The 26,147-nt window shown below is 46.6% G+C and overlaps 11 protein-coding genes across 11 annotated transcripts; 7 read left to right on the top strand and 4 right to left on the bottom strand.

Moving 5' to 3' along the window:
* Positions 1–684: 684 nt before the first annotated feature.
* On the bottom strand, positions 685–1,805 carry N7537_006983 (putative oxidoreductase, 2OG-Fe(II) oxygenase family; the record flags this gene model as incomplete). The annotated part of the gene is made up of 3 exons (XM_056898040.1): positions 685–1,365; positions 1,430–1,496; positions 1,552–1,805. The coding sequence occupies 3 exons, from the start codon at positions 1,803–1,805 to the stop codon at positions 685–687; spliced, it is 1,002 nt and encodes a 333-aa protein (XP_056753825.1).
* A 534-nt stretch (positions 1,806–2,339) lies between these two features.
* On the top strand, positions 2,340–3,832 carry N7537_006982 (uncharacterized protein; the record flags this gene model as incomplete). The annotated part of the gene is made up of 3 exons (XM_056898039.1): positions 2,340–2,521; positions 2,573–2,809; positions 2,866–3,832. 3 exons carry the CDS (start codon positions 2,340–2,342, stop codon positions 3,830–3,832), a joined length of 1,386 nt encoding a protein of 461 aa, XP_056753824.1.
* A 769-nt stretch (positions 3,833–4,601) lies between these two features.
* N7537_006981 (FAD-dependent oxidoreductase) lies at positions 4,602–6,257 on the top strand (the record flags this gene model as incomplete). Its single annotated transcript, XM_056898038.1, has 8 exons — positions 4,602–4,718; positions 4,769–4,894; positions 4,947–5,012; positions 5,069–5,266; positions 5,317–5,563; positions 5,647–5,841; positions 5,898–6,098; positions 6,151–6,257. The coding sequence occupies 8 exons, from the start codon at positions 4,602–4,604 to the stop codon at positions 6,255–6,257; spliced, it is 1,257 nt and encodes a 418-aa protein (XP_056753823.1).
* Positions 6,258–6,753: 496 nt separating this feature from the next.
* N7537_006980 (uncharacterized protein) lies at positions 6,754–8,262 on the bottom strand (the record flags this gene model as incomplete). The annotated part of the gene is made up of 6 exons (XM_056898037.1): positions 6,754–7,076; positions 7,137–7,584; positions 7,628–7,649; positions 7,699–7,822; positions 7,875–8,004; positions 8,068–8,262. 6 exons carry the CDS (start codon positions 8,260–8,262, stop codon positions 6,754–6,756), a joined length of 1,242 nt encoding a protein of 413 aa, XP_056753822.1.
* A 3,126-nt stretch (positions 8,263–11,388) lies between these two features.
* N7537_006979 (DUF3632 domain-containing protein) lies at positions 11,389–12,403 on the top strand (the record flags this gene model as incomplete). The annotated part of the gene is made up of 3 exons (XM_056898036.1): positions 11,389–11,727; positions 11,796–11,859; positions 11,925–12,403. The coding sequence occupies 3 exons, from the start codon at positions 11,389–11,391 to the stop codon at positions 12,401–12,403; spliced, it is 882 nt and encodes a 293-aa protein (XP_056753821.1).
* A 567-nt stretch (positions 12,404–12,970) lies between these two features.
* On the bottom strand, positions 12,971–15,153 carry N7537_006978 (uncharacterized protein; the record flags this gene model as incomplete). The annotated part of the gene is made up of 5 exons (XM_056898035.1): positions 12,971–13,969; positions 14,029–14,264; positions 14,315–14,580; positions 14,632–15,025; positions 15,108–15,153. The coding sequence occupies 5 exons, from the start codon at positions 15,151–15,153 to the stop codon at positions 12,971–12,973; spliced, it is 1,941 nt and encodes a 646-aa protein (XP_056753820.1).
* A 2,209-nt stretch (positions 15,154–17,362) lies between these two features.
* Positions 17,363–17,952, bottom strand: cyn1 (putative cyanate hydratase; the record flags this gene model as incomplete). The annotated part of the gene is made up of 3 exons (XM_056898034.1): positions 17,363–17,384; positions 17,440–17,879; positions 17,932–17,952. 3 exons carry the CDS (start codon positions 17,950–17,952, stop codon positions 17,363–17,365), a joined length of 483 nt encoding a protein of 160 aa, XP_056753819.1.
* Positions 17,953–18,720: 768 nt separating this feature from the next.
* N7537_006976 (sterol desaturase family protein) lies at positions 18,721–19,767 on the top strand (the record flags this gene model as incomplete). Its single annotated transcript, XM_056898033.1, has 1 exon — positions 18,721–19,767. The coding sequence occupies one exon, from the start codon at positions 18,721–18,723 to the stop codon at positions 19,765–19,767; it is 1,047 nt and encodes a 348-aa protein (XP_056753818.1).
* Positions 19,768–20,402: 635 nt separating this feature from the next.
* Positions 20,403–21,335, top strand: N7537_006975 (dihydrodipicolinate synthase family protein; the record flags this gene model as incomplete). The annotated part of the gene is made up of 1 exon (XM_056898032.1): positions 20,403–21,335. One exon carries the CDS (start codon positions 20,403–20,405, stop codon positions 21,333–21,335), a length of 933 nt encoding a protein of 310 aa, XP_056753817.1.
* A 365-nt stretch (positions 21,336–21,700) lies between these two features.
* Positions 21,701–23,938, top strand: N7537_006974 (Zn(II)2Cys6 transcription factor; the record flags this gene model as incomplete). Its single annotated transcript, XM_056898031.1, has 3 exons — positions 21,701–23,045; positions 23,098–23,816; positions 23,876–23,938. The coding sequence occupies 3 exons, from the start codon at positions 21,701–21,703 to the stop codon at positions 23,936–23,938; spliced, it is 2,127 nt and encodes a 708-aa protein (XP_056753816.1).
* Positions 23,939–24,190: 252 nt separating this feature from the next.
* Positions 24,191–26,008, top strand: N7537_006973 (putative MFS transporter; the record flags this gene model as incomplete). Its single annotated transcript, XM_056898030.1, has 6 exons — positions 24,191–24,355; positions 24,432–24,495; positions 24,545–24,643; positions 24,694–24,847; positions 24,903–25,080; positions 25,136–26,008. The coding sequence occupies 6 exons, from the start codon at positions 24,191–24,193 to the stop codon at positions 26,006–26,008; spliced, it is 1,533 nt and encodes a 510-aa protein (XP_056753815.1).
* Between the last annotated feature and the right edge of the window lie 139 nt (positions 26,009–26,147).

The raw sequence follows: 26,147 nt of genomic DNA, 5'->3' as shown, positions 1-26,147 counted from the left end.
TGTGATTGTTTTCTCCATAAGATCTGATTCAGGCGACATCCTTGGGTTACGGGTTGTTTATGTTATAGAGAAGGGGCTAAGCGCCGGATGAGTTGATGTGTCACGTGCTCACGCGATTGCAGAGATGTCGTGTAGAACGTAGCAACCGTCTTGGAGGGCCTATTGGTGTGTCCCACCAGTGTGATGAGGTCCACCTAGGCGTCAAGTAGGCCTATCGAATTGGTTCCTGGGGTCGCGGGAGGAGTCGGAAAATGAAAGTGGTGAAGTGCCAGCGTCAAGGAGTAGTCAATGATCATAGCGCTGAATATTGAGCTGAAGGGTCAATATCGACTTGGCGTGGCAGATGGAGCTAGGTAGCCGGGAACAGCGGTGACCAGGGAGTCGCCGTCGCTTAACGCACCGGTCTGTGTGTTAGAGTTTGCGAGCATCGGTGGCCCCAACAAAAGCCTACAATGACATAAAAACCTACTCTTAGCGTTTATCAATCCACTAAGTTATTAAAATAAATAACAATTTTTTATAACTACACTAATTTATCAATTGAATATTGCTATATTTTAACTAAACAAATTAAAAATTTGATAAAATAACCTAAATATAACAGTTATTGACTTAGCGGGTGAGGCTGGCGCAGCACTGGGAATAATGGCCCTAGGACATGTAGAAGTACTGTAGATGGATGAACTACAACTGTTGTCCTGTCATCACCCAGTCCTGATCCGTGGGCCTTAATTCCGAACGGAGAACCTTGAACTTCTTCCTTAGCCACTGAGCGCCGGTGAGTATTGGTTCATTCGAAACCCTAGGCGGAATCAACGATGTCTCTTGCCCGGTCATCGGGGTCTGGTCCTCTGGGCGGACCATATAGGCAAACGAATATCGCGTCGGCATAGCCGTATTAGGCAACGGGCCAACTTTGTGTATGCAGGAACGCAGATATCCATTGGTAAGAAGAGACATTGAATCCCCAAGGTTGACAATAGCGTGATTCTTCATGGGTAATACCCATTCCCAGTCATTAGTGCTAGTAGTGCAAATTTGAAGTCCAGGTTGCTCAGTAAAGAGGAATGTGAGAGTTCCTAGGTCTGTGTGGGCGGCGTGCGGTGCACCGCGTTGTTCAATTGGCTGGGCCTGATACTTGAGAAGTCGAAGAATGTCTGACGATGGAGCGTTCAGGCGATGAAAGAGCTTCAGGTTAGCTGATTGTGGTATCTGGAGCGCAGACGACAGGCTGTCATTGACTGTATCAGCGATGGAGTGGACGGTCTGTGTAAAGTCTTTGAGTGTGCCCATATATTTGTCGATGATGAATGGGCGGCTGAAGTCTTGGTGGCCCTCCAAACCAAGAATTCCGCTTTTAGGAATCTGGAAGAGGATGAATAATGCATTAGTTTCAGTCTTTGGTATGAATTAGGGTCTGGGATCGTACTGCGTAGGTCTCGAACCCATCTCGCTGGGCAGAGAGCCCTCCGAAATTCCTCCCCACCGGTTTGTAACTGAAAGTGATACATTTGTAAGAGACAATATTCACAAAAGTAATTTGTAACATACCCGTTGCATTTCATTTCGCCCAGTTTGTCGACATCGTACATCATTTTCTCCTCGTAAGGCATGTCATACAAACCCCTGGTGAGCTCGTACAATGTATCAATGATTGTCGACATTTTTCCTTCGATACATTGAAGGTTAAGATAGAAAATGCCATTTTCCCTGCTGGCCTCGAGAAGACGTCTGATTTCGCCGTTGTCGCCGTCTTGCAACAGAGCGAGATCGATGATTTGCAATTTCGCTAGGGGAAGCATCATCCCCCCGTTTGCTGCTTCTGTGATGATTTTTGTCATTATAATTCCAAGTACTGCCAGCTCAGCAGGGCTTACAGAGACTCCATGTCGGTATAAGTAGGCTACAATATATGGACACTGTGAGAGCTTTCAAACTGCTGACTTGAGGTCAGATGTGCCCACTGCGCCTATTACTACGTATACAAATCTGGTCCTTGCGTCAACGACCCTTGCCGATTCATTCCATATGATGATAAAGAGGTGGGAGGGAGGGAAGAGGAAAGGGGGGGGGAGGGGGGCGATAACTCGTAAGATTGTACAAGAGGGAACACTGAGACAATCCAATATCCAATTCAAGGACACAGTTATGTTGTACGCATCACCTTATGACCGTCTTTTGGAATGTCTGGGTGTAACCAATTATACAGTGGTGGGCTGTTCTCTCTTCCATTAATACTGATGCCTGTATCGCACCAGCATTGGCGACCAATCCTGGAACACCAATCTTCCAGGAACTTCGCTCCTTCACAAAGACAAAGACAGCTTGCGACCATAACGATGGATAGCCCACCCTATTCTCTAGAACAAATTTTGAGGGTCGCTTGTCAGCATCCCTTCTACAACTGTGACGCCCGATATCCTCCATCGCGGGAGATGGTTCACCATCTGGTAGAAGAAGCTTATGTGGGCTCGAAGGGACCTGATATAGTGGATTTTCCCGTCATTACGAAAGTCAAGTTGTATGTTCATCCCCACTGCTACTCATATAATCATTCATAACATCCTCCCAGGTCTCAGGTCATCTCCCGCCTCATGGGCGACGACTCACCAGATAATGGATACCGGCACCACTGCTATGCCACCATCACTGGTGGCGGGTTCAAGCGTGGTACTCCGTTACTCTGGCTGACTGACAGTGTTGAGAACCGTCATCATCGAGCTGCAGCTGGAAAGCTAATTCGGATAATGGGTGTGATCGAGCCCACAGATATAGTTTTGAATCTGCATGTCTCTGGTCATTTTTACAGGTGCGTATTGATGGGTAATCTTTTGGGTTATCGGAGCTAAAAATAAGCTCTCCTAGGTCTCTTGACATGACAACGGATATATTGGAGCACGCTGGAGCTACCGTTCTCCCCGCTGGCAGCGAGATGCCCTCAGAAGTGGTAGTAGAGGCTCTGGTAGGGTACTGTATAACCTGCCTCGCAGGTCCTGTCACCGAGCTCATCAGGATAGCAATGCATATCTCACGTCTCTCGGGGTCTTTGGGCGGTCAGCTCAAAGTTTGCAAGCTGTTTTATACATCTGAGCCACTGTCTGCTGTACAGGAAGCATTCCTAAAGCACGTATTTGGCCCTGTGACCATATTCTCTGGGTTAGGAAGCGCAGAGATTGGTTTCTGGGGGGTAGGCAACCCCCATCTGACCGGGCCACCAGGTTCAGTCAATGCCAGGGACTACGTATATGATACGCGAAACATGCTGGTGGAGATTCTCCCAAGCGACCCTACTGGGATAGCCACTCCTGACTTTATGTCTGAAGGCACTCGGGGATATATCACCGTGACCTCTCTACAGCGTCTAAGAAATCCGCTAGTGAGATACAACGGCGGTGATATTGGCTCGGTACACCAGCTCCCTGCAGCTGCTCGCCACCAGTTACCGCCTGAAGAAGTTGAGCACTATCGTTTCCTCAGAATGTATGGCAGGGACCCCCGGCTTACTTTCACGTGGAAATCTGAAGTGTTTGATTATGAAACTGTTTTCGCAATGTTACAGAGTCCCGGATGGAATATTTTGCAAAGCCAGGTTATTTTGGATGACCAGCAGGCTGGGGAACAACTCGAAATCCGCCTGATGCGTGGATATGGACTTTCCAGAGAAGTCCCTGACCAGGATGTGACGTCTGAGCTACGTCGGACTTTCTCTGCTGGTGCCGACGCATCCTTCTCCGTGACATTCGTAAGCGACCTCTCTGCTCTAGAACGAAGTAATACTGGGCAGAAAGTGGTTCGATTTGTTGATAAGCGCAAGGGCTGCTCGGGGGTATGAATATACTACGCTGGGTGATTGGTCAAAATGCGTACAAGCATAGGTAGTGTTGGCAAGAATTTTACGTGTATGGAGATCAGTCGCTCGTATAGATTCTGGGAGACACCGCTGGTAATCAGGTACGATAATTAACTGATGTGCATACACCTATTTAGAATCTGAGCAATAGCCCAAGTATTGGGAGTTATGGAAGTAACGGACATACTGTAACCCGTATATCCTAGCATTCTTGTCGTCGCCAGTAATGTTGTACACGATTTACGAGTGCACCCTTACTTCACGCATTGTCTTCATTTTCAGAATAATGAATTATTCAGCAACTCACACCGCTATTTGAGAAGCCCTTACTGCCCATCTTACGTGCAGAAAGTGATGGTGAGGTTGCATTATTGTGATACATTGGCACGCTTGCCAACATCATGGGTGCGAAGAAACGTGTTGCTGTTCTATGAAATCGTATCCAATAGCGGCCACTGTGAGATATATATGCACCGAGGAATGTAGGGATATGCCGGTGAACATTTCTGTTTCACATTCGTGTCTCGAATGTACATACCGATCGTCTGTAGTTGGGACGTGCCCAGGTTCTAGATCGATGCTGCTAGTAGAGTGGACGATTTACTAAACAGCTACCTAGATCTCGTTTTGGTACTTTAATTTTTCTTGCTAACTAAATATAGCTTCGTTACCTTCATAATCCTGCAACGTTTATCAGGGTTGAAGTTGTTTGGCACCCCTCTAACACTATTGGATCAAATCTACTTTGATTATGGCACATCCTTCCTCTCCTCCAGACGTTGACTCTCTGGATGTCTTTGTTGTTGGAGCTGGCATTGGGGGCTTAACAGCAGCCATTGCACTCCGCCGTCAGGGACACCGAGTAACAGTCTGTCCACCCTGTTCGCAATGTTTGCACTAACTAATTGGTTAGGGTAGATCTATGAGCGGTCTAAATTTGCGGTGGAGATAGGAGCAGGAATCCATATTTCCCCTAACTGTGCGCGCATGTTGCATTTGCTAGGATTATCAGTAACTAACCTGCAATCTGTTCCTCTTACTGCCGTAAGGATTCACTATGGTTTTTATCATTAGATGCTATATACTAACAAGACAGATGAAACGATACACGCCATCGGAAGAGCCGCATGACTATGTCAAGACCAGTCCGGTTGCAGGTGCAGTATGAGTATCCTCAAACCTGCCTAAATCGGAAGGAGCTAACTTTCAGCCGTCTAGCCGACAGTCCTCGCACACCGTAATACACTTCATGCGGCCTTGAAAGAGTTGGCGACCACGACTGAAGGCTCAGGCCTCCCAGTAGAGATAATTCTTAACTCACGTCTGGTGGACCTCGACGTCGAAAAGCCTTCCGTGACATTATCGACCGGTGAAGAGATCATCGCTGATGTTATCCTCTGCGCTGATGGTGTAAACGTAGGCTCTGTGTGCCCAATCAGACCGAAGGAAAGACTGACATTTTATAGTCCTGGGCGCGATCTTTCATAGCCCCCGGCCATTTACCCAAGTCCTATGGCATGACCTGCTATCGGTGGCTGGGCCCATATCAAGAAATGATATCTGATCCTCAAACTGCACAATATAGCGCCACAGGTCATATGCACGAATGGAGGGGCTATAATCGAAAGCTCGTCAGCTACCCATTAGCTGATCACAAGCTCTTATACTATGGAGCGTTTGTGCCAAATGGTCGTCGTGGCGCATCGAGGTTAGGTAAGATTGTGATCTTGTATATCTTACGATATCGCCTGCCTTTGTGATATAAGACTGATAAATTGTCTGCGCTCGGAGTGTAGATTGGAAACAAACCGGACACAAGGATGATCTGATCAAGGCATTTGATCGATTTGGCCCCGGTGTCCAGCGTATTTTGCATTTGTCGCCAGGAGAACAGCTGATGTGCTGGGATCTCCAGGACATGGAGGAGCTCCCAAACTGGACGCGAAAATGCGCCGCATTGGTCGGGGATGCAGCTCACCCATTACTGCCATGTAAGTACATATTCAATGAGGGATTTATTAAACCGCTGGCTGTCTGACCTTCACAGTCTTAGGTCAAGGGGCAGCTATGGCCGTCGAGGACGGACTATCTCTGGGGGCCGTTCTATCTTCGGGGGTCAAGAAATCCCAAATTCCTGAGCGATTACGGCTTTACGAGCGATGCCGAAAGTCCCACGTTCGCAAAATCCAAGATGCTACTCGTCAATATGGCTGGGAGCTGGATTTTAGGAAAGGTAGTGGAAAGACATGTAAGTGCCCGAACTCCTCATTGTGAAAATTCACTCAACATAGTGTCAATAGATGAAGAGCTCATGGTAGTCAAGAGATTCTTTGAGGGCCATAATGAGTGGGAGCATTCATTGAGACAGATGGATTGTCAGAGCACAGTACAAGCAGCTAAACTATAAACTTGGAGTGCAATGTCTTCTTCGCATGACGAGGGGCCCGGGCATCCTAGGCTTGCAGCCGCCCGTAGGTTGTTATAGTTAGTGACTTGTGTTTTTACTAGCATTTCTATAGTCGGCGGACTATTATACATTCACACATGCATTGTGTCTCGCAAATTTACATGAGTTTTCTGTCACTGGGGAACACATATACAGCTCGAAGCACCGCTTTTAGGAGTATGTACACTGTAAGTAATCCTAACAACTATGCTACGGCCAAAATAAGTAAGTGTCTGAACTTCAAGTCACTGTGGCAAATAATATTACAAGATAATCAAGACATACTGCAATTCAAAGGTGTCAAGTGATCGGTTTAGGAAGAACGAATAGATCTCACTACTAGGAGAGTCTAAAAGGAAATGAAGACGAAAATAAAAGAAAATAAAGTAAAATTCTCGCCGAAGATTCAGGTACTTGTGTAGTCGACCAGTAATAGTGGCTTATCATGTAGAGCAGGTTAGTTTGCCCTCAGTACCTTAACCTCCAAGGCACATTCACTGGCCCCGGAGGAGCGCCAGACTCTGACCAGTTGCAGCCCTACCCTTCCCAGTAGATTTTGCCATTGTTGGGTGGAACGTTCCATTGCAGAGTAGTTCATCCACATCAGAATATCAAAACTAGCCTCTCCAAGGTCCACCCCTTGGTCCTTTAGAACGCGATCGACAATCAACAAGGTAGAATTATCGGGGTCCATAGCTAACACAATGTTGGAAAGTATCTTCTCGCAGTTCGAGTCTGACCAGTCGTGAAGGACTCGGGAAAGGAGGTAAATGCATGCCCCTAGGTTTAAAAAGTAAGTATTAAAGGCAAATAAACGGGCAATGAAAAACCTTTACCTACCCTGTACAGGCTGAGGTGCGAAAAAGTCATGCTCCATTAGTTCTATACCGTCAGGGGGCTGGTCTAAATGCTGGAACGTCGACGAGAGATCTTGCAGGATCAACCGGCCAGGATGATCAGGATAGCTATCTCTGAATCGGGCGAGGACTTCCCCTTTACCACCCCCAATATCCACCACAAATGCCTGATCATGTTGACATTTTGTTTTGGGTAACCATTCCTTGGCAGGGTAAATTTCAAACCATCCGCACTGTTGACCGCGGTCTCGCCAGGACATGTATTCGTCAAATAGCCTCTTTCGCTCTGGGATTGTCTCTACCAAATCAAACAGATTTTCTTTGTTGTAGGTGAACTGAAACAATGTTTTCGTATTTGAGTCCTTTGCCGTCAGTTGGAGATCATGAGATCGCATATATTCGCTTAGCTGGCCACCCTGGGACTTTATCAGCTACTTATCGTATGTAGATTCACGTATTTTACGGACTGCATACCATTGGGAAGGTTATATCATGTCTGGAGCATCGTTAGATAAGTAGATTCAACGGGGGATTGGCGATCTTACTGGAATTTGACTCCTGCAACAGTACCAGGTTGACTATAAAAGTCTGTCCGATGGTTTGCAGCGTAAGTCTGAATTCCCACCTCCTCACAAAGCCCGGTAGCTGCCAAAAGACGTAGGAGTCGAGCTATTCTAGTTAATTTGAAAGAAATGAACAATTATCTGTCTTCGCCTCTCACCAGTGATAAGGGCGTTAGTGCCTGTCTGCTGGGCAACATCGGTAGCTTTAATGGCCCGGCCCTTCGCTGCCGCAATAACGTGAAGCCAGCATTTTTCTGTGGCAATGCGAATCGCAATATTTTGTAACGACTGTAGCAAGGCTTTTTAACTTGGGGTGCTTTCTACTAAAGGACAAGGGCGAGGATTGTGTACCTGGAAGTTCAAGCGGAAAAGGGTCTCGAAAGGGGTTTCTACTGCCAGCTGCAACCCACGAATGGATTTCAATAGCTCCTTATGTGCTTGTAAATCACCCGCTTCATCAGCGCTGACCAGATCCTGGAGGCGCTTCAGATGCTGTCTGATAGTTATGGCTCGCGTTATGTGATTATTTGGTTGCGGAATCGTCATTTTATACTGATTGGCCAAGCAATAGTAGCCGATGTTAAAGTTGGTTGAGAGAGAGAAAAAAATACTATGAAAACTAAGGACAAGAAGATGCTATTTTTTGCTTGATAAATAGATGAAATACACCGACATTTTGTTCTTGCCTCCCGCATATCAGCAACCCTTCCGTCAAAATTGTGGTAAAACCCCTCACAGTCGCTGTTTTAGATTGCTGGCGATGACCCACTGGGCTAAGCAGGGGGTTAAAAATGACTGCAACGTGCCTTCAAGAGAGTTGAGCCACTCCAATTCCTAAGCTGCTTCATCCTCCACCCAATGTAATTCCAGTTGGCCGGAGCGCCATTCCCCTTACAACTCCTCACTGTATTATTAGCCTTACTTCTCGGCTCGTCAAACATGGACGCCTAAACATTAACATGATTGTTTAATGTTGCACCTGATAGAATGGGTAAGGACCAAACGCAGTTCCTTGAAGTAAGGGATATCCAATTCAGATTGTACACCAGACATTTTGGACAGTCAGTGGGAAATGGGTGTGATAGAGCATTAGGTCGTGTATGAAGCCCGTCTTAATGTCTCCTGCACTTTGCAGGGCCTGTGAGACACGGACGTCGAGAGATAACAGCAAAAACTGAGGCTCAGAAGTAATACACAAGAGTATACCGCGTATGGCATCATGGATCTAATAGTAGTAGTAGTAGTAGTAGTAGTATGAATAATCCTCTTTAGGGGCTGGTATTATAACGATTCAACGATATATGTTTATGCTGTTAAGAGCTTGAATATCAAAATATTGCTATCTATTTAGATGATAGTGCCTCTTGAATGGCATGAGCCGTGGCATCTTTAGAGTGAACTATATATCATCAACAGTCTTGTTATCGCATACTCCCCTGCACATCGACACTCCTTTACTACGTTGGGAAATTTTCTTGAGAAGCTTAATCTATCGTTCACCACGGTACATAGACAGAAGACTACAACTTCTATCTTAATGAGATCTGAGATCTCTAATCGTTATCATCGATTGCGGTGAACATGGAGAATACACTCGAAGATCTGCGGCGCAACAGGGTCACCCAAGCTGAAGAGATACAGGGCCTGAAAGACGGTATTGCAGAATTGGAAAGCTGATCTCTTTCAATTTGGGCCCAAAACCCAGCCCATTTGGTGGGTTGGGTTGGGTTGGGTTAGGCTAAGGGCTTTGTGGGTTTTCTTGAGGCCTAGTTCAGATACATGTTTCGTAGCGCAATATCTCTTGCCTCGCGATCCTTTGGGATACAGATTGTATCCCACCAGATCCCAGCTGTTCCTTCACAGTGCTATTCTCATTCTCAAGTGGACAATGCTCAGGTAAGCATATTTCATGTTATGGATGGGCGAACAAATCAGGAGACTCACATTGATTTATCACTATCAGTGCAGGAATATCGTTTGCGCTACGATTAGAAGTTCTTGCCGGATTCTAAAGTCTTTTACGGCAAATACCAAATTTTTCTACACGTTTAAAGGCACATGAAACTGCTAGAGTCGTAATAAGGGAAAATATTCTATTGTCCTCCCCTCTCTAACCCCTAAGGGTCACAAAACTGTCCCTCAGTCTTGCTCTAAGACTTTAAGGTGGCTGATCTCTAAGCGCCAGAAGTATATAACCTCAAATAAATAAAAGGCCCTATTTCAGGATCTGGGTTTGTGCGGTGGGGTGATGTGTACAACCGAAGGGTCGTCTTGCATGATGGTGGACAATGCTTTAAAAGTTCAGATAGAATGGCTTTCTTTTGGGGTTCTTTTTCCCGACAAACATGAAAGATCAGCCTTTATGAATTCTACAGGCCTTCTAGACCAGATATCATCTTCAATTACGTAACAAAGTGATTCGGGCGCTTGGGTCGGGCCAAATGGAAATTTGCTGTGTTGAACAGCCTATTAAATTTTAATATCTCATTTTTTTGATGAGGCTGAGCTATGCAGGCCCGAATGCAGGGTTGCGCTCACCAGAAAGGATGATACCTCAGCACGCAGGAGCCTCTCCTCTTTGGTCCATTTCATATTAAATTGTGCCGCCATACCCTATCTATCTTTGGCACAGCTCGGGTATAATTACGCAAAGAGAGATGTTGAGACCGCAGTTGATGCCTCAGGCTCCGAAGTCTGCCGTGCTGGTGTAGATATCGAGCCAAACAATAGCTCTTCTGTCAGTGCGACTTATGATCCTATTCTCAATAATCCAAAACTTTCTTTCAAAATGATAACCTGCTATTGAATACTTTGAGGAATATATATCAAGGCCCCCAAGGCTGTTTCCCCCTTGGCCCGTTTTGCAATGCCTCATATTTCGCTGGAGGGGGATATGTTGACGAAGAAGAGACGAAGATGAATCGGGGATAGTAAGAGGGACATGAAAATCGATAATCAACATGAGTATATGCATTCTTCCCCACGAATATCCTAGATCCTAGTGCCTCATATATAAACAACCACACGTGGAACCTTGGAAGTCTTCGCTCAGAACAATGAAAAACCATAATCCAAACAAGTCATTCTATTACAAAGACCCTTCATCATCCAGTATAAAGAGAGCAATACCCAAATATAAAAACAGAAACACAGTCTACCTATACAAGGAAATCATGACCTTCGACAACCAGGCAACCAATAGTAACCTTGTATTCCTTGGACAGAAAGAAACCTCGACATTCAGGGCCCTATGTCCACTTCTGATGATCAAGTTCGATGCTCCGTCGCACGATGAAAAAAACCAGCGTTGGCATTTCCGTCCTTGCCATCATGCGATATGACTCCTTTGAAAGACTTATTCTGGTTCGTGATAGCGCGAAAGGGGCCTGGTCTGGCCTTTGGCTTTTTATCAAAGTCGTAGGTGTTCCCTGTCGACATGACAAGGTACTCCCGATACAATGTAGTAGAGCTATTTGTGCGGACACGAAACAATGGCTGGCCATCTGGACCTAAGTCTTCGTTACTGCCATTCGAGTAACCGAGCGCGTTGGTGTTTCAACAATATGCAGGCCCCGCTTTCACATCACCTCACTTCTTACTTAAAGTCTACAACCTTCCTCACAAGCTTCAATTTTTCTAACCCTTGATCCGGGGTTTTTTTTTGTCTTAACCATGGCTGCACCTCTCCATCTACACCTTGCATCTCTTGAAGATGACGACCCATGGATTGTTGAACAGAAATATTTCATGATCCTAAACAATTCTTTGCAGCCAGATAGTCAGGTTTCGGCTGCAGAAGCTGCAGCTGGGATAAATGAGCTCACCCCAATGAATCGTGAGGCAAATGGCGAACAGGCAGAGGAGCCTGAAAGCTGGTGTTTGGAGTTTTGGGGAACAATCAACGAACTTGTGAAGCAAATTCCTCATAATCATCCCTCACAAGACAAGATGGTTGAGATCATCAAAGAATTGAAAGCTTTACCCGGAGTGGAAGTTTTCGTTTGCAAAACAGTATCTTATTCCTTATTCCTAGTTATCATGTTTCGGTCTATGTCTGATTTGTTTATCCTTTTCCCTAGGCAACAACACGGATTTGGACAGATCTTCCATATTTAATGGAGGTATGGCACGAGTATGCCGTCAGTAGGTTTTACCTTTCGACCCAATGGGTATCGGCATCTAAACTAAACCTCTACCTTACTACACAGCCCCCAAACCTAAGGATGGAGCATTTGAATTTGAGAGATGGATAAATTGGCAGGCATTTTCAGCCCGTGTCCTCCAAGCTGGCTTGGCAGACTGGTTTCGTCTGACGACCCGGTGCTTCCGTCATGCATTCGAAGAGGAGCCCCTTCAAGTAGATGAATTTTCGGAGTGTCGAATCCGCGGTGCTGCGCAGTGGATTGAGTATTCCGGAGAAATACTCTTTCGCTCCCTTGATAATTTACCTGAATTCACGGATCTGAACCCCGGAACACTATATACAGGCAAAGGGGGCCTGTCCCGTGAGAGATGGGACTTTTGGGAAGCAAGTTTCTGTGCCCTCGCAGAAAACGAGAATTTCACGGAGGAGATTGTGTTGATTTGCGACAAGACTGCACAGAAAATGGCCGCAATTGCTGCAAACATCGCTGTTAGTGATGAGCAGAGTCATAACGAGACGGCAGCAATTGAGGACTGCCATTAAATGCGTCGCACCCGACGAATTGATTGATGAGATCGAGGGACAAAGGAAGAGAACGCTGTACATGCCAAGTTAAACCAAATATGCTATCGTATCATAGTACTTTCCCATCCTTCATAGTTAGCTACGGCAAATAATGCGATTGATAGATAGCATTTACTTTCCTTTACGACTCTTTCCTATAACCTTTTGCATATCTGCCTAACACAAACTATCAGGTCTAGTAGTGTTCAGTTCACTTCTGGGCTAGAGTCTCTACACTAGCAATTGGCTTGGCATTAATCAACTAGATTTAAATAAGTACTCTTTTTAAAAGAACGTTAGTTACTTCTACTACGAGTTACCCTTACGGAGAACAAAGCTCTCTATTCCGTATACCTAGACAAGATAAGAATCAGAGTCAAGTGTTAGGCACTAGTCTTTCTTTTCTAAGCCTAGGTTCATCCTTTTCTATAGGATGTTATACATTTAGTATTAGTACTTTAGAGGATAAAGATCCGGTGAGAACGTTTAGTATGGATTAAAGAAGGAAGATTGGCCACCAGCTGTTTCTTGTCCTTGTTTCCGATTTCAGAACTCTTCATCATCCTGCCATGAACCCGGCATCACAGGCGGCGGGCTCTCAGCCCATTGAAAGAACACACTAACCACAGGCTCACTGAGCCATGCAACTTCCTCATGCCAATCCCAAAGTATCTTCCAGTCTTGTGGAAGAGGTCCACCATAGATGGACTTTAATCGTGGCCCCTTCCCGTCACATGCTAAAACAGTCCAGGAAGCATTCCGAAGCGCCCAGCCCTCATCAAACATCTTCCGCTCCCACCACCCGTATGAGCCCAGGTTCACACCCGCAGCTTGCAAGTCCTCGAGCCAGAACACTAATGCGCTCTCGAGCTGACGTTTATTCTGTCGGACCTCCCGCCTCTCCGCGGGTACCGGCCATCTCGCATCCATCAACCCCGCAAACAATGGGGTGGTTGCTTCCCAGATCTCGTTTCCCTGTCTACTGAGATCCCTAGCACGCAACCCTTTGAATAACCAACGAGCAAGCCTTCTCCACTCAGAGGATTTGGTTCTCATGTGCTGTGCGTTTGACCTCCTACAGACATTATGGAAGTAGACCTTTGAAAACTCGTGAAGCGAGCTCACGGTGGCCCCATTTAATTGGCGTCTTACAGTCTCGGCATCTGATACTTCACGAACAAATATATCTAATAGAATCTTCGCGTCAACATACTCCCAGATAATCGACGTGAACCGGGAGTCAAGGGTAATTAGGGGCGACTCCGCCTTCACTAAGTCCCATAGGCTAGGTACGCTCCAAAGAAAGCGGTGCAGAGTACTTTTCCGGTAGTATTCAGCCCTTGGGAGGAATAAGGCGCATGCGGCATCGGATAGGTCGTCGTTGGATTTGATGAAGCGGTATACGCTCGCGATATCACTAGCTTCGTCGTTGTTTCGACAGAGATAGTAAAGCGGTGTGTACCCATCGGCACTTGTTTCGTGCATGCTGAGACCTGAGCGCACGAGGTATGTGATTGTGCTGAGATCGCCTTCAAATGCTGCGTACTACCCATCTTTAGTGGTGGCGCTATTTTGTAGGTGGCGCTGGCGGACTGGTTACTCACGTGTAGTAGCGTCCACCCGCGCGGATCACGGTCATACAGCGATGCCTTGCGCTCGTTAAACAGAGGAATCATGGCTAAGAGATCACCATCAGAGGCAGCGTCGAAGACGTCCGCATCAAACGGCCTTACTGTCCAGTGTCGAAGGTTGTACGTCCATCCATTGCTGGCTCGTCTAGCACATATGTCCCATACATACCGGGTCAGCCATGCGGGTAGCTGTATTCGCGCGCGGTAGACTTAGCAGTGTTAGTGTGGACGTTTAAAAACATCGTCTCGCCCGACCGACCTTCTTCTCCCGGGATGGTCGCAGTCGAATCTACTACGGAGAATTTCGACGAGTAGCTTCCGAAAACCGAATACGTCCAGGGTAGAATCGGATACTCTTTGTTCGGTGCGATCCATCCCTCTGTTTTATTCTCTTTGCTACTCGTACTACTCATACCTATGCTTGGTATTAGATTGGTGCTGTGTGAGGATTGCCCCTGGATATTAAGGCCAGCAGTCGACGCTCTCTGACCGGCAATCAAAGCAGGCTGCTGCCTAGCCAGCGCTCTAATACACATTGGTAAGCCGAGTCTTGGAAAGCATCAGGGAGAAACTTACATCGCATACGTCTGCTGCGCAATCCCTAGCAATTGCATCGCATCTCGTAACTCAGCCTCAAGCCGGCGTGCCACTCCCTTCTCAAAAATAACCTTGACCCTCGCTCTGTTTCTGGTTGACCTTTCTTTATCCGTGTCGCGCTGTCCCAAATCGCTCACGAGCGCATCGAGCTTGTCCTTCGCATTTTTGCAGTAACGAATGCTTAATTTGATGGCACTGTTGCTAGCGAACAGTTGCTGATCGCGGCTGAGCTCCGTCTCTAAGTCGTCTAACACTGACTGCACCAATGTCAGACGATCTAGTAGAGAATTTATGTATTCGGGCACTTCATGCACATCGTTCCACATGCGCTTGAGGGCTAAGATGCCCTTGGCCGTTTTGGTGGTGGTGTCGGCTAGGATAGTCTTTAGCTAAGTCGACCTAGAGGGTGATTTGGAACCTGCCCGCAGAGTAAAAGATTGGACCATAATTCAAACCCACCTGGAGGCCAAAGTTCGACTGACCAAAGGTTGTTGAAGCCATGGCTGTGATGTGTATATAATGTTTGTAGGTTGCTAGGTGGAGCTCATGACCAAATGTCAGACCCAGAATTAGAATACCATCCTCAGCCTGTCAAGATTAGGATCTGATTAAGTTAGTTAACTACCTAGGTAGTGTGGTGGGGACAGAAGGAAGCGGGGTAGTTCCACGCTGTGTATGAAAGAGATTCAAGAAAAGATGGGGCAGGTGCCCAAAAGCAACAGTTGCACACTCCAATAGAACAGATGAATTCAAATGTGGTGTAGAAATAGGATCGTCCTATTTTTATCCCCACTGGCTAGAACACAAGAAATTGTGACAAACTGACAAATAATATTAAATCAACCCGAAGTCTATACAATATTCAGATGGAACATTCTGAGGCAACTTCAGTAGGGAAATGCGGGACAGGTGTTCACATGAGGAAAAACTTCAAAATGAAATTCAACATGTCTTCAACACGGCGCCCCCAATGTGGATTGATTCACTATAACCCCTTCCGAGAATTCAGATTCGCTTTATGGCTGCTATCGGAACAACGACTAGGTCAGCCAATTGGCTATGCCACGAAACAGCAGCACGAAACGAAACATGTGTATTTGAGGGATGAATTCCAAGGTTGCGTTCAGAATTTGGGTCAAACCTACGCGTCCCGTTTAGCATTACGAGTCTCTGCCCTTGGCTTCCGAGATGATTTTTCCATCTTCTCTTTCTCGCAGGTCGAACAGGTTCCACATCTCTGGTGCTCGAGCGTCGCAATGCACTTGGCATTTTTCTTTTGCTTTTTGCATGCTTCACTGCCTGGATTCTTGCAACTGGTTGTTGCAGTTATTTCTGTGGTGCTGGGGCTGCCGCAAGAGTACTTATGGAGCTTGTATTCCTGTCGACACATTGTTGTCTATGGACTTTCAGTAATGGTAACCTGGTCAGGGTAACCGGAAAGCTGGTAGTTGATGGCGAATGAATTGCAACCTTAATAGAGTAGCACGCAGGGAAAGATGTGTTAAATAAGGAGGTTTGGACTTGAGCCTCGGGGATAGGGGAATGCAAGGCCAGCGCACCGCGTAGACCAGTCTGACACCCACGTAGCTCAGGAATGGGATGTTTGATTTGTTCGCATGGTGGGTACATAACAGGATATTCGAACTGTGTTAAGTCAGTACAAGGTTCATGTGGTTCCACGTTGCACCGCCATATCAAGCCAGGCCTTGGATACACTACGAGGCTGTGGGTGCTGCCAAGTTCTTGGCATTAGTATTAGAGCCAGGGCTGAAGAGATACCGGGTAGCTTTTTCAAGGCTTCAAGACACAAGATTATTCGGCTTCGAGACTAAATACACAAGTGAAGTGTCAAGATCGACTCCTCCATGATGGAGGACCGAGCCCTTTAAGTTCAATACAGGCGTGTGTGTGTGTGAAATCATTTACCCCGGCTCCTCGCGTGTTGATTGCCCAACTAGACCAAAATACGAATCCGTACTCAGCCTAGTGGGTTGTGGTTTAGAATCTAACTTAATCCAACATCGCGAACGATATGCAGGATACGACAACTATATATCTCCGACTATGTATATGTAGAGTGATCCAGTTCGATAGACAGATCTAGTAGGACTACTATAAAGATTGTAGCGCACTGGAAAATGTCATGTTGCGTTAGGAAAGGAAGAGAACTAGCTGTCGAATACCAAGTCTGAATACATGGTAGAAACCAGGTAATATATCGGAAACATTATATAACATTAGGTACTAGGCATACCATACAAAAGTGCATATTACAGTTAGTCATCATGGTCCGCACAGATTGTTGAAAAAGCGGGTTTTGCCAATTTAGTTAGTTAGAGAGTTGTCAACATTGGTCATTTATACCATACATTGTTCGTACGCCAGTTTTCTGTCAGAAATCAAGTACTTGGGTATACTGCAACTGCCGTCTGAGTGTCAAGATTTCTCGGGGGCCTCCGCGCACAGCCTTCTATATATGATTCAATCAGCTGTCTTAGATGAATTTGCTTCTCGCTGAATCAGATATAAAGTCCAGCTTTGGTTGGATGCTACCAACTACCTTCTTTGTGCCATTCTACACTTCTATCACCAATGGTGAGATTAAGACCACCGTAGAAGGGACTTGACATGCTGATAAGATATGAAGAATAAATCCATAAAGCTCATGCCTATACGATAACTCTGCTACTCCCTGGGAATATATCTAAGCTTAGAATCGAGAGAAGGGTAACCTATTCATTCGTTAGATGATTGTTCACCAGACATAGAGACCCTTGGAAGGCTTACCATTTACCACGAAGAGTGATAACAGCCCAGTTATTGCCATCCTCATCAGTCTCCTTCTCAACCTTGGTCGAAAATGAAATAGCACTCATAATCCCATCCCCGAACTTCTCATTGAGAACCGCTTTGTAAGCATAGCCATAATTCTGCACGATCTCATACAGTCGGTAGATGAGGGGTTCCTTGGGCGGCATTTCGACGGAGCGACCACGATCGGGGAAGCCGTTGAGTTGTTCCTGCAAAGATAGCTGGGGGATGAGAAGCAGATCGGCCAGCTTTTCGATATCTTCGGGTGACGCCTTGGCCTGGCCGTAGAATATGGCAGCTGCGGCTACCTCATTGCGACCAAGGTGCTCGCCAATTTTCTCAAAGGTTAGCTTTCGAGCTGCCTTGGCTTTGAAGAGCGTTGTGGATACGGTGGGGAGGTTGGGGTGCTGTGTGGTCTGAAATGAGGTCAGCGGGGTTGCGTGCGGGTTGACCAAAGGGCATTCTCACATCCAGGGTTGCGAGAGACATGATGGACTGAATTCGGTAACTGATATTCAGTTTTTGAAGGATTGATATCTTGCGGTAATGCTTGATTGTTGGTTGTTGTTTGGCCGTGGAAGATAAATGTCAGGTACTTTGGGACAAATGCACTGCGGGGAAACAGGTTCTGATGCAATGTCTATGATTCATTCATGGATTTCCCGCAATAAATATCATTCCATTTATCTTCTACCATGAGTACCAGACATTTTTCACCTACGTCTTTACACGTTTTAAAGCATTGTAGTTAAATTTAAGCATAAATTTAGGCCCCAGGCCATTCCGTGACTTGGCATGCAAATCATATGGCTTCGGGCTATGGCTAAAGAACAGCTAGTATCTAAAACAATAGAGATCAGTTTAAACACAATAAGAAGAGAAGGTATGTATCTAGGTAATCAAATATTCAGGCATTATGGTCAACTCTACTCCGTCGATGCCAAAGCAACCTCGGAATCACACGTATGTTGTAGATGCTCGCCCCACCAACCTAAACCCTTTTGGGAAACCTCTGCGAGCAGCCAACCAGAGTCGAGTATGGCCCCACTTAGCTTATTGATGCTATCCAACCACCCATATAGACCAAAGGAAAGAATAAACACACTTCTAACTTCCACTTTACCACATGCATTTTGTAAAAGCTCGATCTCTGCCATATATCTAGTGTTGGAATGATCGGCAAAATGATAAAAATGCTCTATATCCTCAGAAGTGGTCTTTTCTTGAACAACTCCGGAAGACCTACCACTGTTCATTATGGCCACATCTCGAAATCCGATGGATAATATGAAATCCACATGGCGTACATGGGACAGAGATCAGTGGAAACTACCACATAAAATCTTCGAACGTGTCAACGTATACCACAACGAGCTCAACAGAGATGTCCCAATCCATTCCAAGGAAGATAAAATACCATATGTATCCCACTGGTCATTAAACCGCTGGGTTCTTGTCACCTCAGGGATTCCACTTCTTGTCCACCAGCTATTTACCTATTTGACCGGATACAACTTCCACCCTATCATCGCCTTCTTCTACTACTATCAAGCCTCAAGATTGTTCACGACACGCGAGCTGCGGATTATCCGAGAGCTCGGTCACACCTACGGGTTCTTAGACGGCGATCAACACGAGCGAGATGGTGTGCCCGATGTGGGCGTCTCAAAGGCGCTGATCTCGGTTATGCTGGCCGGGCTTGTGCGTCCATTAATGACAGTATGGCTTACCTATGATGCAAATAAGGCACCCGCCACACTCAGCTGGGCTTGGCTGCTCATTGAGATCAGTCTTTATGGCATCATCCTTGATTTTTGGTTCTATTGGTACCACCGTGTTATGCATGATGTGAATGGTCTCTGGAAGTTCCACCGCACCCACCACCTCACGAAACACCCGAACGCGCTCCTCACAATATACGCGGACTCGGTGCAAGAGTTCTTCGACATTGCCGGTATTCCGTTGATGACATGGTTTACGATGAAACTTATGGGGATGCCGATGGGATTCTACGAATGGCATATTTGTCAGATGTATGTTATATTTGCAGAGTTGGCTGGACATAGCGGTCTTCGTCTTCACGCCTCGCCACCTAACCCTGTGACATGGTTGATGCAGATGTTTGATGCTGAGTTGGTGATCGAAGATCACGATTTACATCATCGTCGGGGATGGAAGAAGAGCCATAACTATGGCAAGCAAACACGGGTGTGGGATCGGGTCTTTGGAACATGCAGTCCCCGTATCGAGAGTGTGGAGGCGAATATTGATTATGACAATCCTGTTAGCATGCCGATTTTGTGATATATCATTACCGGTTCTTTTTACTTTCGTCGGCCGAAAGACGATTTCAATACGATGGACGTGAGAATAGAATTAGAAAATGGCCTTGTAGCTTTTCCGATAGTCCTCTGTTCTTTATTTAACACTTCTTGGTCTATTCAGTCTCATTCTTACTATAGCCATAAACGAAAGTCTTCATCCAGCATCGGCTAGCATGCCTTGGCAAGTAGTGAAGGCCTATATGTAATGTGGTGCCGGAGTCGGGCAACTAGTGAAAGGATAAGAATTGCAAATTGGGGAATCATATGCGGACGGTAGGTACCGGTACCTACGCAATGAAGTTCTTATGAGCTTTTGAGATTAACCGTTTAGGATAAAGAAAGTCTAGTCGAGCGGAGGGGGCAAGGAGTCCGGACGGAATCTTGGAAGGTCAATGGACTACAGGACCCGTGATATTTCAAGCCCCCGTGTTTCCGGGAATCCGGGAATCCGAACGGACTATCCTCAACCCTTCAGCAAGGTCAAGTAAACCCCAAACAACTCCCGAAAGAGATAAAAGAGACCGTCATCGTGAAGATGGAAGTCAACATCACAGTTAAACATCACAGTTAAACATATTTTTCAATATTCACTTGATCTTCCCTTTAATCATCAAAATGGTCGGCTTTGATATGCATGGTTTGACGCCGGCTCCGGTGACTCCCTTCACCGAAGACGGCGCAGTGGACTACGAAGCCATTCAAAGACTTGGCTCCTGGCTCGGTAGCATTGATGGAGTGAAGGGCCTAGTGGTCCTCGGCCACGCTGGCGAAGGCACCTTCCTCACCGTCGACGAGCAAGTTTCAGTCATCAAGGCTTTCGTCAAGTCCGTTGGAAACAAAGTGCCCATCATCGCCGGCATCACCGGCGAAGGTACCGAAGTTGCTGCGCTGGAGGCCAAGCGAGCCAAAGAAGCCGGTGCAGCCGCTGGTTTACTCTACCCCTCTCACGGCTGGCTGCGGTTCGGATACCAGCCCGGTGCTCCTCAAGACCGGTACCGCCACGTGTTTGAAGTGTCCGGCCTTCCCTTAATTCTCTTTCAATACCCCGACAACACAAAAGCCACCTACAACCTGCAGACGATGTTGGATATCGCTGCTCAGCCTGGCTGCTTCGCCATGAAGAACGGCGTGCGCAACATGCGCCGATGGGACACAGAAATTCCTATCATTCGTGCTCAACGACCTGACCTACAAATCCTCTCTTGCCACGATGAATACCTGCTGCACACTTCATTTGATGTTGACGGATTTTTGGTTGGATATGGGAACATTGCCCCCGAGCCCCTCATCGAACTCATCAAGGCTGGCAAATCCAAGGACTATAAGAAGGCACGAGCAATCCATGACCAGCTGTTGCCTCTTACTAAGAGCGTTTATCACCGTGGATCTCACATGGAGGGTACCGTAGCACTGAAACATGCTCTTGTTGCTCGGGGAATCCTGACTCACGCTACCGTTCGACCACCTCTTTTGCCTCTTGAGGCTGGTGCAGAGCAGGAGATCCATGCTGCTATCAATGCCGCATCGCTTAGTAAGGTGGTCTTGTAATACAACTTCAGATCTAATTTGGCGCGTGGAATACTTTGATTTGGGTACATAGAGGAGACAAATCAGATGTCCTTGCTGAAGATATGTTTGCATATATTAGGCATGAGTAGGTGAGTAGAAGTGAAAGGATGGCTAAAACAGTAGTAAGTAACGGAACTCATGCTGTAAAAACCCAGTGTATTCTAGATGTCTATGAAGGCTGGACATAAAAGGACGAGCTGTGACAGTACGTGGTCTCGGATTCTCGGATTCTCGGCTATCTCCCCCCCCAACAGGTTCGTATTCGTATCCCCCCACATCCGCCTTCCTAGTATCTGGACCCGACATTTCCGTTCACCCTGCATATTACGCCCCTGCCAGCAGTCATGGTCTCTGAATCCCATCCACGAAAATCCCCCTCGGCGCCTGAGTGTTTCAGAACCGCTTTAGGCAAGCGTCCTTTGTATACGACCAATGTCGACGGGGACGAGGAGAACCGTCGGAAAGATCCGAAAATTAGTAGGGCTTGTGACATCTGTAAGAGAAAGAAGATACGGTGCGATGGCATACTTCCATGCAGCAATTGCGCTAAGAGAAAGCTCCATTGCGCTTATGACGCAAAATATGGCCGAGGGCGGCCTCCAACTCCTCCACCTTCAACCACAATCAATGAACGCCAACAAAGACCACGAAGTGATAGCTTAAACGACCTTTGTATCTGGCAGCAACCAGCACCTGTTGCTCATGATTTCCTGTCCTCACAAGTGCTTTCTCGCCCTTCGCCTGAAATCGAAATCGAGGGCCAATATGTTGACCCTACCTCGGGATTGAACTTTTTACATCGAGCGTGGAAGAAGTTGTTGACACAAAAGGATGAATCTGCATCATATGACCCGAATGATATGGAGCGAAATCAACTTCTCACTTCGGCCGGAGACCGTCCGTTTCACGTCGAAAATAGCGCATCAGATGGCTTCATCCCAGATGCCGCCACAGCGAGAAAGCTACAGGAGTTCTATTTCGAAACGTGTGTTGTGACCTACCGTATTTTCCACCGACAAACGGTTGAAGGCTGGATGGAGATGTTCCTGAGAGATCGACAGTTAGGAAAGCCGATTGCTCAGTCCATTGGTAATTCCAGGGCTGCGATTCTTCTTACCATCATGGCTATTGCGACCCTGCGCCTTGAGAAAGTGCATGGGGAAATGTCCACGGAAGATGAGTCACTTGTTCTGCAACGCTGTGACGACTTGTTTTGTGCTGGTATGAGATTGACCGAAATGGAGATGGGGTTCCCTCGTCTTGAATCAGCGCAGGCACGTCTCATTCAAGTCCTCTACCTTCTTCAAACAGCTCGTATGAATAAAGGCTGGTATACATTTGGGAATGCATTCCATATCACTCTCTCCTTAGGTATGCACAGGAAACGCGATCAAAAGCGAGACTTTCCATTCACGAGTAAGCGACAAAATTACATTACTTCAGAGTGCTATAAACGCACCTTCTGGGTAGCTTATATCATCGACAAATACCTTAGTGTTGTATTTGGGCGGCCTCGGCTTTATCAAGATGGAGATATTGATCAGAACTTTCCAGATAATATCAACGATGAGGACATGACGCCGCAGGGACCTTCCATCTCAGATGACCCAGCTGATTGTTATATTGATGCTCTCATATTTCATGCAAAGTACATGTCTGCCTACTATGACAATATCACTCTGCTAACAGGTGTGTAGAATTGCGAGAATAATTGGAAAGGTGTCACGGGAGGTATACTCAGTCAGCGACCTGTCCAACCAAGATCGCTTAGCAGCTGCCCATCGATCTAGCCGCGAACTACATGAATGGCATGCGAGTCTGCCACCACACTTGGGTATTGTGAAACCGTCAACATTGGTCCCCAGTTTCCGGCGTCAAGCCATCGCCTTGCAGCTCGCGTATTCCCATGCCCTCATTCACACCAATCGGCCGTTCCTTTTGACTGGAGGAGGGTCTGAGAATGTCATTGAATGCATCTCTGCCACCAAGGCTAGTTTAGAGCTCGTCAACAGAATGGCTGGGGATAATACGCTTCTTCATTCTTTCTGGTGGACACACTATGTCATCTTCTGCGCACTAGCAGTGGTCTATGTTTGGGAAATTCAGCGAACTACAAGACCCACGGATGAGATTGATAGTCAGTCTGTAGGTAAGATGTTTGATCTCGCAGAGAAATGCCATGGTCATCTCAAGCGAGCGTCTACCGGTCTATCGCAGAACAAACGATACAGCATCATACTGGACGAACTGAGATCCGAGGCCCAGAGATGTCGAATGGGAAATCCGCCACATCCAAACCAAGGTGGCCGTCCCAATGGCGAAAACAACGCCAACACCGATACTGGATTTCCATTCTTGCAAGATTCGGATATGTTCGGGTCTGCGAGCGCTCAGGAAGAGATCATGCCGAATATATTGGATAGTTTTCTGTTCAGCGACTGGCAGACACTTGATTCCTCGGTACGTGTAGCATTTGATAGTGCTCTCGTTATAATAGCTAACCCTAACCATGTCCGAAGGCCATCTTCCCATTTCCTGACCCAAATTCCGTTTCTCCGACATATTTCCCCGCAGTTCCGTGAGGCGAGGCTCCACTTTTTCCCCAAACTCAATAGATCGGACTTCACGGAAAAGGAGACTCTGGACTGCAAGAGTCCGGGGTAGTCCGGGGTTGCTAAGACTGCTAACGCCGGCCCCCAGCTTGCGTTCATCTTGGAGTACTTTTTCTATATCTACCCCGTGGGGTTGCCAAGGGTCTCACTATGTATCCTATAAGATGATCTCAAATCACGCTGTATATATTCATTTTATCTCAGATATCAACTCCTTCCATCATGACGGACAAAGACGCTGCAGTGATGCACCTGGAGCATCAAACAGGTCAGGGAATTTCTGCCGACGATGCGGAATTCTTGTCGAACTTTTCGGACGATGCAAAAAAGAAAGTCCTTAGGAAGGTGGGTGCAATTATAAGTGGTACAAAGAGGTTTACTGACAAAGTCTATAGGTTGACGTATGTGTTCATCCGATCTCGCTCCATTGACCGCGAAAACAATGACTGAGTCTCAATTCTAGATGCGGCTTGTTCCTATGCTTGCTCTCTTGTACTTGGTGGCATACATCGATAAGACAAACATTGGTATCTCAACTCACAAACCCTAGGTAGTGCATCTTCTCACTCTCACCAGGAAATGCGAAGATCGAGGGCCTTCTTCCAAGCCTACACATGGACGGTGTGCAATACAACATTGCCTTGTCCATATTTTTCATACCTTATGTCCTTGCCGGTACGCAAGTCCTATGTGAAACCTATGCATATCCACTGACATAGTTGAAGAGGTGCCGAGCAATGTAATCTTGAACCGGCTCAAGAGACCGTCGCAATATCTGGGATTTCTGATCTTCTGCTGGGGTGTGATCATCCTTTGTACGGGGTTTGTTCACAACTTTGCCAGTCTAGTGGTAATCCGCTTCCTACTAGGACTTTTCGAGTAATGCCTCCCCAGTCCGATTAGAGGTGTTTCCCTAATATTGATAATATTTCAGAGCTGGCTTTCTTCCAGGTGCCGTGCTTGTGATCTCAAAATGGTACCTCCCCAACGAGACACAGACCCGCATCGCCATCCTGTATACATCTGCCGCTTCTGGTGGTGCTTTCTCGGGTTTGCTGGCATTTGGCCTTGCTAAAATGAATGGTATTGCAGGCTATGAAGGCTGGCGCTGGGTTTGTTCTTTCTTATCTCATCCGCTTCGTTCCTAGCTTCTAACATTCATGCTAGATCTTTATAATAGAGGGACTTGCAACCGTTGTCATGGCCGTCGTTTCTTATTTCCTCCTTCTGGACTCGCCATCATTGTCTCCAAGCTGGCTCACTCCAGACGAGATCCGATATCTTGAAGTGCGGCAAGTAGCCTCCAATAATCACAGCGGTCACCACAAAGGCTTCGATAAGCAAATAATCTTCAGCGTTCTTTTAGATTGGAAGATCTATCTTCTCATATTTGCGAGCTGGTCCAATGCTGTTCCCAACTACGCACTCAAATTCAGCATGCCGGACATCATCAAATCCATGGGCTACGAATCAGCCAACGCCCAGCTCTTGACCATACCTCCATACGCCGTGGGCGCTGTATCAGCTTACGGCTTTTCCGTGGTCGCCGATCGGTTCTCATGGAGAATGCCCTTCATTGTGGCACCGCAGTGTTCACTTATAGTGGCATTCGGAATATTATTTTCCAAGGCTGCCGACATCGAGAATAACATAGCACTGTGCTACTTCGGCATTTGTCTCGCTTGTTTCGGAATGTATCCCATTCTCCCCGGTGTCAACGCTTGGAATGTCTGCAACATTCCAAATCCCCACAAGCGTGCTGTAGCCATTGGGTATCTAATATGCGTGGGTAATGTTGGTGGGATTATTGGGAGCTATATTTACAAAGCTGACGAGAAGCCGCGATATCCCACTGGTTATGGCACTTCACTTGCATTCGCTGCCGCTGGAATCATGGCTTGTTTGTCCTTGGAATTCTGTTTGTGGAGTGCGAACAAGAAGAAAGCTCTGATGACTGCGTCTGAAATTGAAGATAATTATACTGAAGATCAGCTCAGTGAGATGGAAGAGAGAAGCCCTATGTTCAAGTATAGCTTGTGAGATACTCCCATTATCATTTACAGATTTACAACAAAGCTCTGTGCGTAAAGTGATGACCGTGCCGCGTTAGCCCAACTGGCGAATAAGTATAGCGATGTTACTTTGGCCGCTACCTAAACCTTTGAAATCGCTACTACCC

This window comes from Penicillium hordei (genome assembly GCF_028827395.1).
Source record: "Penicillium hordei strain IBT 12815 chromosome Unknown utg000003l_segment0_segment0, whole genome shotgun sequence".
NCBI classification, from domain to species: Eukaryota; Fungi; Ascomycota; class Eurotiomycetes; order Eurotiales; family Aspergillaceae; genus Penicillium; species Penicillium hordei.
Note: the sequence above shows the minus strand (reverse complement) of the source record. Positions and strands in the feature narration are given on the sequence as shown.